A 15,334-nucleotide genomic window follows, 5' to 3' on the forward strand; every position below is an offset into this window, starting at 1 on the left:
CTTATTACAAGAAAAAATTGAACAACCACATCTATTGACGACCGATTTATGGTTTTAACTTCTCTACGAAATCTTGTCGCGTCAGTAAACATCAAAACGGAGCTGAATACGTTGAGTAAACGTGATTGGCCAAACAATTAGAAGGAGGCTTAAGGAAGATGCAATGACCCCTTTTAGACCAATAAATGGACCTAAGCTAACTGCAGTTACAGACAAGCTCGTTTAAGATTTGCCCATGAACATCTTAATTGGACTGAAGAGCAATGCATGTTCAAATGGTCCATGTGGGATGCGATATACTCCAAATTATATGGAGGTGCGTGTTCCTTTCGGAATCGGTTCGATGATTGGGCGAACGAAACTTTGTGGTCATTAACATGATTCGTCCTAACATCAGTAGAAGAAGTGGTTTGAACAACGCTTTATAGTAGAGGTTTTAGAAGCTCACGTGGTCCTTACACGGGATTAATAGGCGAAAATTTGACTATAATTCAAGGTAATGCCCGCTCCACACAAGTTCAACAATATTGCTTCAAGAAAAGAGCGTACTCCTTCCTTAAACGCCGGCAACGCACCTGCAAGCCCCCCCCCCCCGTGTTGCAGATGTCCATGGGCGGCGGTAGTCACTTTCCATCAGGTGAGCCTCCTGCTCGTTTGCCAACTATAACATAAATAAAATATATATATATATTATGAAGAGGTTGGGAAACGTACTACGAATTTGCCAGCTAGACACCCGGATCTTAATCGCATTGAGTATACTTGGGACAGTTTAAAAAAGGTTCTATATGCGACTAATTCTATGCTTAGAAAAATGATAGCACTAAGAACAACGATTTCACAAGAATGGCACAATATAACCGGAAGACCGTTTAATAACCCTAATCAGATTTATGCGGAACCGATTGGAATCTGTGATAAGGGCACGTTGAGACATTGCGCCTTATTACAAGAAAAAACCCCTGCACCAACTTTTATTTTAAAATGTAAGAACCAATTTTTCAATAAACCATTTTTTGTTAAATTTATTTAAAAGAAGAAAATTAAATGATTCCAGTATACAAACATACTCTTAAGGATATGAAGTAAACAACCCAAACCATAGGTTTACTTTAAAATGTATATAAAATGAAATTAATACTTGATTAAAATGTTAATTTTAAACGCGTCTTGAACATTGATGATTTTTTTGAGTTCATCAGTGCATTTTAAAAGTGAATAAAAAAATATATAAAAAAAAACCTTATGATAAGAAGTTAAATTTCTGGCTAATTTCAAAATTAAATTTAATTAATCTCCTCCTAAATACGAATTTTAATAGATGCTTAGGTATATTTAAAACTAGCGACCCGCCCCGGCTTTGCACGGGTTGCAATGGTATACAACGTTGACAGCTTTTTCAGTCAGTTCATTGCATATGGCAATCTATCTAAATCTATATTAAATGCACAATGTATTTAAGGCACTTAGTAGGGTTCAGCTAGGGATTGCAATGTAAACGCAAAAAATGTGTTTACTTACGACATCTCATCAGAAACCTCTAAAACGATCAGAGTTTCTCTACTATATTTAAAAAAACACATCAAAATCCGTCGCGTAGTTTAAAGCATACATAAGGACAAACTGACAGCAATTTTATTTTATACTGATGTATGTATTATAGTGATGAACATAAATCGTTATCAATTCTAATTTTAAATTTTAATGTCTTATAGGAATTCCTATTGTTCATCTTAGCACGAAAATGCTATGCGGAAATACTATGACAGGCAATTAACCTCCCGAATAGTTCGGCGCACATTAAATTTTAATAAAAATAATATTAGGTTTTTTTTTAAATACACAATTTAAATCACGCCATTGAACTCGTGTACCGATCCGTAATATTTATATGAGATCGTCCGTTCTATAGATACCCGTGTATTTTTTAATATTATTTCTAAAACTGCTGGTTCAAATTGTATTGTGTAAAAGGCTAATTATCTATATAAAACTTAAATAGAATATGTATTTATTTTGATAATTATTACAATACTCTTGGTACTTAAATTAATATAATGTTACCGTTAATTATTAAACATAGAAATAGCTACTGTGATCTACTATCCATAAAATATATGCTGTCCGTGATTGTTTTGTTGACAGCTTAGAACTATTTATCTCTAATACAATGTATACAAAAGTATATCTGTTATAGTTTTGGTAGCGCTTGCTTCGAAAGTGAATCGAGATTCTCAGAGACCTCTCAGAAATATAATTATTATTATTACTTTCGCTATAAATATTAAGATATGTCTCAATACTGTATAGCCTAAGTCTCTCCTGAAACTTTAAATAATACGAGAATTCCGTATTAACGATACGTTCGTTTTTTATGACATTAGTACGATAATATTATAAGGAAAAATTTATACAAGGATTTTTTTCTATCACTAATCTCAATATGTTTAAAATATTGACGAAAAATACGTTAACGTCTTCTGGTATGATAAAAAATCATATGTTCTATTACCATAAAAAAACTTACACGGTTAATCTCCCGTGAGCTAAATTGTAGCTAAAAATAAACAATTTATTAATTCATTATTCAAATTTAACGAATTATTTGTCCATGCGAAAGATGTCGACTCGTATAATAAGCTTTAATTTTTTTTTTAATAAATATGTATCATCCCTTGTAAAAATTATATATATTTTATTCATTTTATTGCTTCATTCAATTATTCATCACATGATGTAGTTGAAGATTTATTGGAATTGTTATTATTATTATTATATATATATAATAATTTATTATATAGTTTATATAATTAAATAAATATTTGAGAACAATTTGAAAACAAAATAGAACAAATTTAACATATAATTGGAAAATAATAATAGGAACTTAAAATAAAACCATTAGAATACAATCTTAGAAACTATGTTTTGAAGTCATTGGAACTAATAATTTAATATTTTTTATTTATTTGTACAGAACCCATATGATTATTTTATGATCACGCTTATGTAAATATCGCGAATTTCGACGTTTATAAATATAGCAACCAAAGATTTCGAGCGTAGTATTTTTGGAGCCAGCAAGTGAAGGACAGGCATCATGTTTATCACTTTGTTTTTCACAATATTTTGTTTATCAACTGGTATTCTGTCAAGTAAGTATAAGAATTATTATAAATAATGTTATTGTCAATTATAATATTTTCGGGAAGTTTTACAAATTTAAACTACAAGGGCGTTCTTATTATATTATATTAGACATTAAACTTAATCAAAACCAATTTAAAACTAAAGACGACAAAATCTACTTTATTCAAATAGACTCGAACAAGTATAATTTAAAAGAAATCAATGTAATGCTAAATCCGGTTCGGAATGACTATTCAGGGGCGAATAACCAGAAGTATACTTTAATCAGTAATATAAATTATATAAATTACATTAAATTAAATAATTTTTTGACGTCAATCACTCATTAATTTGATTAAACAATATCTCGTCAAAAACATATATAAATATATTAACAGTAATTGTTATTATAATTATTTATTCATTCTCTTTCCAAATTATTCTCTGTCAGCTGTTTATTATTAAAATAATCTTTATAATACATAAATCGCTTGCGCATAATTAATAAGGCATATGAACAAAACACACAAGTTTTGATCACTAATTTGAGAGAATCATTACAAATTCAATTCAAGGGAAAAATTGACAGAACACACGTGTGGGCTGTACAAGGAATACTTCTAGCGGTATCTTGTGATAATATTATATTGTTGTCGCAACGATCATTGTCCGTAAGTCTTAATTTTTGAAAATTTAGCATTAGTAGATCGAAAAGAAACTCTTTTTTTTAAGTCTTATAAACTTATACATAAACCTTTAAATGAATTCTGAATTTTTACCCATGAATTAACTAGTATTTGAATTTATATTCCATTAAAATAAGGCTTTTTTACGATCTGGATAGGACTCGCTTAGTATATAGAACTGTGTCGTATGACTTGTTAAATCTTATGTCAGATAACAACATATTTAAATTAAATGTGCTTGTGTGATTTGATAGTTGTTTTTTTTTTAATTTTAATTTCATTGCATTATTTATTTAAAAAAGAAATACTACATATTAACTATGCAATGTATGTATATTTTTGCATCTTGTACTGTTTATTAACATGTATAAATTAGATACGTCACGTTCAAAATAAAAAAAATAATCAAATAAATTATTGTTATATATTATGTATTATTTTCCATTAGTAAAATTAAGGTTTTTTTGATTTGACATCTTATGGAATGATTTTCAATCTTAATAGTACTTTGTAATCTTATGCTTGACAAATGATAATTTTAATTTAATTGTTGACATATAGTTTTTAATTCATTGTAATAAATTTTTGTACGTCACATTGTTGACTAAACTTGTATAATTATTTATGTATGTCATGTTTAACGCAAATAAAATTATTATTATTACACAATAGTGTTTTCACGATCATGTTGTAAAATATTACAACATGATCGTGAACAACATGATCCAGAAAGCGTCCATAATAGATCTGTAGGCAAATAAAAAAAAAAATAACGCTTGTGTGCAAAAGGTTATTACAATTAGTGAGTCCATGCTTGATAACACACCTTGGAATATACGCTTGCTGACTGGCTATAATTTGTGATATCGAATATATGTAAACAACAAATGGACAAAAAAAAACCCTTGAGTTTGTTTTGCTGATTCTTGTCAAGTCACTGTATTTTCGTTTACGAACCGGTTGTAGTGTTTAATTTGACAGTCAACAACTTACTATATAGCTTTTATCATTACATAGTATAAAACAAAGTCGCTTACCGCTGTCTGTCCCTGTGTATGCTTAGATCTTTAAAATTACACAACGGTTTAATTACACAATTTAATATAAAATAAAATTACACAATTTTGATGCGGTTTTTTTTAAAATAGAAATACTGATTCAAGAGGAAGTTTTATGTGTATAATACATGCACAATATAGTAAAGTAATACTGATAATTATAGAGGTTCCTAATGTGATGTCGTAAATAAAAACATTTTTGCGCTTACATTGCAAACGCTGGCTAAAACCTAAAAGACAGATCAAAATGTTCTACAATATTGTACGCCTTAAAAAGGTATTCAAAAAGTTCGCAATGGTATACATCTATCTCTTAGGGATAACACACAATAACCATTTATATCCTTTACTTTTTTCCGGAAATAATGGCTTATTTCGTAGCGATTTTAAGCTATACTGCATTAATCTTTATCCAATTAAGTACCTTAAATATATTGTACATTTAATGCAAATTAATATGGCTCTTTACGGTATGTAATTTAAATGAATATTTTCGAAGATAGATCGATAAGATAGATATTTAAAACGCAGGGACATAACGGTTTGTATTCTCTAATGACAAACACCTCTGAACTTTGTATATAATGACATTCTGTAGTATATTTAGTATCAGTATTGCACCCGTGCGAAGCAGGGGCGCATCGCTAGTATTTTATAAAATAATTTGATTTTATCTTATATAAAATGGATATAATGGATATGTGGATGAAATGATAATCTATTTAGTAGGTGACGTCATCAAGTCGTACTGAAAAAAAAAACATTAATATGAACTACTGTCTTTGTTATGTGTAATAATGTTATGAACCTTAAAATATAATATTTTATAAGGACATGACAAGAAAATGAGAAGTGCGCTCAGTATAAAAATATTATATATGCATGCATAGCCGACTTTGTTTTATGCTTATTATAGATATTTTTTGTGAACTAATAAAATAAAATAAACTAAATATCTTATATTTTTTGGTTTAATCTTACAAAAACTAAATGCATAGCTTTTAAAGAATAAATAAATTATTGTATTCTAAAATTAAGACTGAACGTACTCAAGGTGACTACGTACTCGTTTGAAATTAAATTAAATTTGAAAAGTATTTTAATTTGAATTAGTATTGTTTGCCAATCAAGTGAGTTGGCTACAAAAACTAACAAACTCAAAAATACGATAAACAATCGTAAGTCTTACTTCCATTTTATTTTATTCCAGGCAGTTTACCACCAGGGTTTACGTTACCATGCGACATTAGTGACGAATCTTGCATTAATAAGTTCGCAAATATTCTATTGCCTCATTTATTTACTGGAATACAGGATCTCGAGATCCCTAGTGTTGATCCTTTATATATCGATAAGGTCATAGGAGACATATCCATACTTAAATATACGTTTTACAACAGCACCATCGTTGGATTTAAAAAATGCAAGGTGTCAAATTTAAAGTAAGTATTAAAATGTCCTATAAGTGACCCGTAACTGGAGATCTCTCATTCTTTTGGGGAGAAGTTTCGGGCTCCAATTTTGATATGCTATAAACATATGTGTCAGATATTCTTCCGACTCGTGTAGGTTTTCTCGCGATGTTTTCTTTCACTGCATGTTGATGATACATGCCCTGGTTTGTTTGTTACAATCTCATTAAAATAAATTAATGTCAAACATTATCACTATATTTCACGCAATTGAAATATATAAAACTAACTGCGCCCGCGACTTTGTACGAGTTTAATTTTAACAAAAAAAAAAAATTGTAGCCTAAGTAATTTCTTATTACATCTGCTATCTGCCAGGGAAAAACCCGTCAAAATCGGTCCAGCCGTTGGAGAAATTAGCGGTTATTTTAATATAACAAACAGACACTCCAATTTTATTATATGTAAAGATGTATATAATAATAAATATTAATGAATTTGTCCTGTGTGCGTTCAGAAACCATTGATCCGATTGAGGTGACAATTTGGTGAGTTATTATATGTACGCGCCAGAAGTTACCCATGTTATTTATATGTTGGCTAATAAATAATAAGATATTTTTCAGATTAGACAAGGAATTCACTAAGTTAAGCTATGACTTGATTTGTCCACATTTGATTATGACTGGTATATACGACATCACGGGACGTCTGGTATTGTTACCAGTGGAAGGGAACGGGGATTTCAAAATGACATCAGGTAACATTCGTAATATTACGGTTCTACTTATGAACATTGATCAGCGAATGTTTTGATAAGAACGGAGCTATTTTCGTCTGTCTTCGTTGATTTGACATCGGAAAGAAAAACACAAAGGGTTTTATTTAAAATATCACTTTTTAAAAAAAAAAGCATGACACACGATATCGACGAAAAATTAATCATTAATCAATCAATTTTTATATATAATAGCTAGGCGGACGAGAAAATTGACTCCCTGGTGTTACGTGGTCACCGCCTGTAGACGTTGGTGCTGTAAGAAATATTAACCATTCCTTAGTTCACCAATGCGTTACTAACCTTGCGGACTAAGATTTTATATCCCTTGTGCCTGTAGTTACACAGGCTCACTGTCAAACCGGGACACGAAAAATACTAAGCATTGTTGTTTGGCGGTAGAATACTTTTCAGAAGTATTTTTCTTCGACTCAAATCGTTTCATTTATTATTTATAATCACATTAACTTTAATAAAAAAGGCTTTCACAAGTACTTTTGAACCGCCATTTTAGAGAATTTTATTAAACGTAAAGTCCGGTTCAAAAAGTAAATTCTACCAGAACCAGCAAGAAATTGAGTAGTAACTATCTTGGAACATTTTAAACAAAAAGTTATACCAATGTTATTCAAATATATATAATATACCCTGTCTGCAAGACAACAAATACTTACATCACGGTTTTTTAACATATATATAATCTTGGGTTGAATAATGTCTTAGTAATATGTATTTTAACAAACTGGAATTTGATTATAGATCTAAACAATAAATACTTCCTGGGGCAAGGAGCAAGGTGAAATAATACTGTCAATCAAACATTCGACCATATAAGATTTTAAATTAACATGATATTTTTTATTACTATCAGTATGTAATACGGGATATTTACCATGTTTTTTTTATTTTTATTTGGTGTAGCTCGATATTTCGACATTATCTACGAATGTCTTGTTCATGAGACTGAAGTTTGCGGGTAGATGTGTCCATATCGGACTACCTCCTTTCTCGTACATTTGCTGCGTAAACACTGATAACCACTACCATTTTTACTTTCACCCCTACTATTTGTTTTATGTGCACTCGAAACTCGATCCTCGAAACTCGATATTACGAAAAAACATGGTAAACATCCCTTTTTAAATACTGGTAGTAATTCGACCATATATTTAACACACAGCTATAAAGTCATAATCAACTAAATCATGCAAATATAATTTAACAAAGTTCAATTCCATTGTCATAGCGCGCTGACGGTACAGGAAGTTTTTTGATCTAAGTACGTTTATATATCTCCTTTCAGTCTTTCAATAACAAATAAGATATATTAGCATTTTTTTTTAGCATTAGCAGCCTGTAAATTTTCCCACTGCTGGGCTAAAGGCCTCCTCTCCCTTTGAGGAGAAGGTTTGGAGCATATTCCACCACGCTGCTCCAATGCGGGTTGGCGGAATACACATGTGGCAGAATTTCGTTGAAATTAGACACATGCAGGTTTCCTCGCGATGTTTTCCTTCACCGCCGAGCACAAGATGAATTATAAACACAAATTAAGCACATGAAAATTCAGTGGTGCCTGCCTGGGTTTGAACCCGAAATCATCGGTTAATACGCACGCGTTCTAACCACTGGGCCATCTCGGCTCTTTAACAAGATATATAAGATTTACATAATATTTCAAGCCTACTTTTCACCTTTATATGTTTATGTAGATAATAATATAATTTTAAATCCTGTTTTAAACAAATTTTAACTTATAAAATATTCACAGGAAAATATTTCATTCACGTTGAATCTGAATTGAAGACAACCAAAGGAAAAACTGACAAAATTCACGCACATATTAAAAACTTCAAATTGAAATGTGAGCCGCAAGAACCTTTATATTTTGATTTTAAAAACTTATTCAATGGACAAAAGGACTTATGTAAGTATAACCAACTATTATTATAAACTATTCTGACTTTCAAAATATAAAATTTAATTTGTCGTGTTTTTACTTCCCATTTGGAATATGTCTGATATTGTGATTGGATCCAAATTTCGAATGTTCAAATTTTGACCATTCTCTGTGCGTCGCGTGGGAGCTTATGAGGATGTGATTGCACATTTCAATTGAATTTTAGTAAAAATAAAATCAGTTGATATATTCACTTAGGATTATTTAGTACAAAATCTAGAGCATTATTTTATAATCGTTTATATGTTCCAGCGGATACCGTACACAAGTTTGCCAATGAAAACTGGCAAGAAGTCGCTAATCAAGTACAAGATCCACTTTTCTACGCAATCATGAAAAGAATTGTAACCATTTCTAACAAGTACCTTAAGCACGTACCTCTCGAGGATATTCTTCGTATGTAAGCGATTTTTGCTAAAATATCATTAAGCAGAAAAAATATTACTTTTACTGTAAAAATAATATTAATTCCAAAAAATATTATTCTTCCAGAAATAAATAACATAGTGAACTAATAGGTGTTTTTTTTTAATTATGTAAATATCATGTTACTAACTTAAATTAAAAATCAAAATGACCTATTAAAGTTTTAATTATTACTCATTTGTTACACCTATAGTTTTAAAAGTCTGTACCAATATAACCTAAAACATTAATTCATAATAAAAAATAGACATTAATACCCTATCTCCTAAATCTAATTTCACGCATAAAACTCCATTGCAATAAATAACATCACCGAACATGAAACTGTCATCGTTGACTAAACGCTGCGCGTTGGTATCCAGTCATAAAAGAACAATTATCTCGGAACTTCACACGAAGACAAACGCATAAAAGTGTCAACACAGGGGAAAATATTCTTAACATATGGCACTTAATATCTGTGATACAAAACGAAGAGCATCATCTTAATTTGGAAGCAACAAAATTTTTAAAAAAAGTTAAGACTATTATTTTTTTATTAATTATATTATTGCTCCGTATTTAAATTAACATTTGAAATTAACTTAGGCTTTGTGAATATCAACAGCTGGGTACCACTCACATTAACAGCCTGTCAATTTCCCACTACTGGGCTAAGGCATCCTCTCCCTTTGAGGAGGAGGTTTGGAGCATATTCTTTCGCCACCGAGCACGAGATGAATTATAAACACAAATTAAGCACATGAAAGTTGTCCTTGAATAGGTGTGAACCCAAGATCATCGGTTAAGATGCAGGCATTCTAACCACTGGGCCATCTCGGCTCTCACCACTACCACTCACTTGTCATATTTTATACTACCGCCAAACAGCACTTTCTATGTAGGTTTATTGTGTTCTAGCTTAAAGGATGAGTTAGTCAGTGTAGCAACCGGGATAAGAGATGTCACATTATAGTTCCTACGGTACGCTTGGTGACAGTGTAAAGGATTGTTAATATTTCTTATAGCACCAATATGTATAAATAGTGGTGACCATATACCAAGTGACCCGTTTGCTAGTCTGCCTACCCGATTGAAACAAAATATAAAGGCTATAAAATTGTTCGAAATCACACATACATTAACATAATAAACTTAAACGCCCCCTGGTATTAAGAACCCTCAATCGAACCATCGAACAATTTATCCGGAGCCCTGCTAACTGCCAATCAATAACAAACCGATTTATGTACTGAGGGTTGTACTAACATCTATAGTATACGTGAGTACAAAATATAGTGAGTGGTTCCTTACAATATCAACAACTTAAATTTGCGCGGGACCAAATACATTAATTACTTTAAAAATACAATATAAGTACTACTATAAGTAAATTGTTATAAGTGAAACATTTAATAAAATGATTTAAAGGAAAATAGTATTTAATCTTATTGTGTTGCTTACAAAATACTACGAATACTCAAATCTTCTATACATACTTACGTATAATAAAATTGGAATGTCTGTTTATAATATTGTAATAACCGTTTTTTACTAAATGCATATGTATGTATACACGGTACATGTACCAAAATAACATTCTTTACAATTTTTGTAAAGAAGTCTGCCTGTTTGTTCCGGCTAATCTCAGGAACGGCTGGACCGATTTTGACGAAACTTACACTGGCAGATAGCTGATGTAACTAAGAGTAACTTAGGTTAACTTTATTTTAGAATCATATATCAGGTAATAATAAAGTCACGTTGCAATGTCCAAATACTGTCCAGTACCGCAGGCTACCCTCGCGCATGCCACCACCAACGACTTAATATCGCAAAAGCCGCCTAATACACAATAAAATATGTTTTTTATACTTTATTTTTTGTCCTTTATAAATCCATGAAATATACTCGTATTTTAGCAATACTTCTGTTGTTTAAATGGTAATGTCAAAGTGATTCGATAACTCTTATCTACATCTTGCTGTATCGTTTCCACGGACCCCCAATACGTTTCAACTATAAGCCCCATTTGTACATTTGTAAATCGCAGCAAAATATTTCGTAGATATCATAGTGGTTTCGGCACGTGCCAAGACCATTTGTGTGACGTCCAGGATTTCTCGTGTAAAACTACTAACGAACGATCTGCGGTCTATTTGAAAGGGGATTTTAGGGGAGAATACACTACAACATTCCTCAAACTTTTATATTACAAATCAATTAAATATCGGTATTAAATTTTACTTTGATTAAATTCAGAATTTTATATTTCAATAGCAACCCGCCCCGGCTTCGGACGAGTGCAATGCTGGTACCAAATATACTACAAAATATCTTCCAACGTTCACAGTTTTTCAGTCATTAGACAATACAAACCGATATGTCCCTGCGTTTAAATCTGTAATATCTTCGAAAATATTCAATTAAATCACATGTCATAAAGAGCCATATTCATGTATAATAAATTCACAATGTATTTAAGGTACCTACTTAATTGGATAAGGATTAATGCAGTATTGCTTACAATAGCTTCGAAAATAAGCTATTATTTCTCGTAAAAAGTAAAGGATATAAAATGGTTATTGTGGGTTATCCCTAAAAGATAGGCATATACCATTGCGGATTTTTTTAAGAACTTTTTAAGGCGTACAATACTGTAGCACGTTATTGATCTGTCTCTTAGGATTCAGGCAGCGTTTGCAATATAAGCGTAAAAATGACGACATCACATTAGGAACCTCTAATTATCAGTATTTCTTTTTTTTAATTTAAAAAAACCGCATCAAAATCCGTTGTGTAATTTTAAAGATCTAAGCATACACAGTGACAGATAGCGGTAAGCGATTATGTTTTGTACTATGTAATGATTATTTTTAAAGGTATACTAAGTTATTGAAGCTATAATAATAAGTAAAAGATATGACGGGCCACTGTGTTTTGAGAGTGTCAAGAAACGAAAAAAAGTAATAATGTCATTTTTGACAGTAACATTCGATATAGGGCAGTTGGACGTTTCTTCACTCTGACGCAACTTCAGGCTCTTTTGTGTAATGCATTTGCATATCGTGTAAGCAAGACGTGCCTGGTGGAGCGTCGTTACTTTATTATAATACAGAAATTGCTGATTGTATTACTGTTATATTGTAAAACCTTCAAACACGTGGTTTTGATTCTCCTCGCCCGCCTACTATCGCTCGGAAGCCACAGATAGATACAGAAAATAATGATAATGGCAATGTGTCGTTAGATATTTTAATTGGTTACAAATTAACTACAATTACGTAGACATATGATTATTAGAATCAACGAATTAATACAATTTCTAAAGATCAAAAGAACACACCAAGACAAACCTTAGATTCCGATTCGTTTATATTATAACAGATGCCTATAAAAAGGTTCCCTAGAACATTAAACTATTCAATGAAAATGAGATTGAGAACCGCTGTCTTCAAAATATATACCTAAATTGAATATGATAACACGGTCTTAATATTCGTATGTTTTATTTCGCTACCTGAGTTTATCTTTACGTTTCTTTTGTCTACAAGCTGCTTAGGACAAAGGTCACTAATCTGATTTGACGTAAAGGTTAAGGATCACAGAAATATTTTGTATTGTTTGTGGATTACGGTTTGATGCTTGTATTTATTTTCATATTGAGTTAGGATTTTATGTACAGCCTCTAAATTCCAACATGGAAAACGAGTTTTGTGTATATTTTATCCCTGATTTTATAATAATAAGAGAAAAGGTAAATAGCCAGAATCACCAAGGATTACTTTAATGCTATCGAAAAATGTCATTTATTTGGATTTACGTCTTTAGCTATAATTGAAAAAAAAGTTACAATTTCTCATATATAAGAGTTAGGGCCGCCGCTCAACTGAGGCGAAAAAGCGCGCGAGTGTGTATTAATTTATTTATTAAAGTTTGTCTGGTCAGAAGGGAGATTAAGACTTTATTTTAATGCAACCCTGTTAGTCAAGTAGTATCAGTGTTACGGTATGATGTTTTTATTTGCATTTGTCCAAATGATAAAAATATCCACATTTTCATTTTGAAGTCTAGACATTAAAAATAGATAATTGTATGGGCGGGCCACATCACGCCAAGATAATTTTTGACATATAGTTTATTAATCAACCAATAATCAATCTATAAGCAGGTTAATAACAGAAAAGCACTGAATTCTAGCTCAATTAATAATACTACTATTAATACTAGCCAAGTCTTAGCTAAGAAATACAGCAATACGAAATATTATCGTGGCATAATTAATTAATGGACCTTCCATTCCATCTCACATTATTCCCATTATATTTACGTAACCCAACATTTGGTTTCATAAACGAGAGGAAAACAATTGCATAAATATATTTTTCATATTCAAATCTGCTTATTAATGTTACAAACAAACGTAATGTGAGAAAAAAATACATTAACTAAATGTAGTTTAACCTTTTTTGTATTATACTCATTTAGTTTAATTATCTTTATCTATAATCACGTTAACAGTCTGTCTCTAAATTAAATGCAGTTTAACGAGAATAAATGTGCAGAGTCATAGTTTAAAAAAAGTGGTCAGTGACTATAATTATTGTTATGAAATCATTTATTTTATGGACCAAACTTACCTATATGATGCCATATTCCATCCACATTAATCCAAAAAAATATATAAAGCCTACATAAAGACTGTTTACTGAATATTTAACATAAACAGAAAATACATTTTGTCACCAGAAATTATTTAAAGCGTTCGAAGATAACAATAACACCTTACGACAAAAGGCTTTGCGTAAACTTTTACTATTTTAAAATGTAATAAAATAATTACATTTCTCTTAATATTAATATATTTTGCATGTAAGGTTTCAATTTAAGTCACTTTAGTATTTTTTTTATATTGACTTCTATGAAAATAGTGTACGAAAGCGGCGTCTTTTGAAAGCGGCGGCCATACTAAAACTCACACTAAGAATTTGTTTCGGGTCATTGAACTATAAATCCTATAATACTCAATACATGATGGATGAGTCAGGATAATGAGATTTTAATCAATTTCATACTTATAGAGTTTAATAATTTTTTTTAAAAATAGTATTATAAAAAATTATACTTCATATAATTTATCTTTACTTTATGTACAATTTTCAAATCATTGAATTCAGTTTCAGTTGTTTTTATGGCAATTTACTCCGTATGCGTTTCGGGCTTCAATTTTACTAGCCTGTTTTGTTGCGAACTCCGGTGCAATAACAATATTGTATTTCGACCATAGCAATATGGACTCTATCTCGATATAGATACAGTTGAATTTTGGCTTTAAAGAGAAAATAGCGAAAAAACAATGTTAGTTTATTTTATACCATGATTGGTGGTTGTCACAGAGAAAACCATTCCGTGTCGCATGAACCTCGCTATTAAAATCAAACTGTGATGTATTGTTGGAAATTATTTAAGTTTCATGAAGGAAAATGCGCCCTGCATGCATAAATAATCGTGATTAGCCGAACAAATCACCGGCAAACCTACAGTTTGTCACGTAATTTGTCGTGTGAATATTATAATTATCTTAAGTAAGAAATACGAATGCAAAAGCATATGTATTATTTTTCATTTAATATAATTTAATCACGCCACTTGATACTTAGTTTTTAGTGCAATCGACTTCTTAACGAGATGGAACGTGTGGATTTGAATAAGGAATTCTATTGCACTAAAAATGGCATTATAAAACTTAATTTAATGCACTTTTTGTTGACTTTTTAATACGCAAACCAACATATTCCTCAGAAAATTTGAGATACGTACACAAACCTTATGCAATATACATATTGTGTTATTCCTGGGAAACCTTTAGAACAGCTCCTGTGTTTCTCTGGAAGAAATGGATAATG

At 30.9% G+C, this 15,334-nt stretch overlaps 1 protein-coding gene across 1 annotated transcript; it reads left to right on the forward strand.

The window, feature by feature from the left end:
- The first annotated feature begins 3,059 nt into the window (after positions 1-3,059).
- LOC125067094 (protein takeout-like) lies at positions 3,060-9,427 on the forward strand. Its single transcript, XM_047675473.1, has 5 exons — positions 3,060-3,155; positions 6,084-6,315; positions 6,912-7,045; positions 8,835-8,990; positions 9,276-9,427. Exons 1-5 carry the CDS (start codon positions 3,101-3,103, stop codon positions 9,425-9,427), a joined length of 729 nt encoding a protein of 242 aa, XP_047531429.1. The 5' UTR covers positions 3,060-3,100.
- The last annotated feature ends 5,907 nt before the right edge of the window (positions 9,428-15,334 follow it).

This window comes from Vanessa atalanta, chromosome 10 (genome assembly GCF_905147765.1).
Source record: "Vanessa atalanta chromosome 10, ilVanAtal1.2, whole genome shotgun sequence".
In the NCBI taxonomy this organism is placed as follows: Eukaryota; Metazoa; Arthropoda; class Insecta; order Lepidoptera; family Nymphalidae; genus Vanessa; species Vanessa atalanta.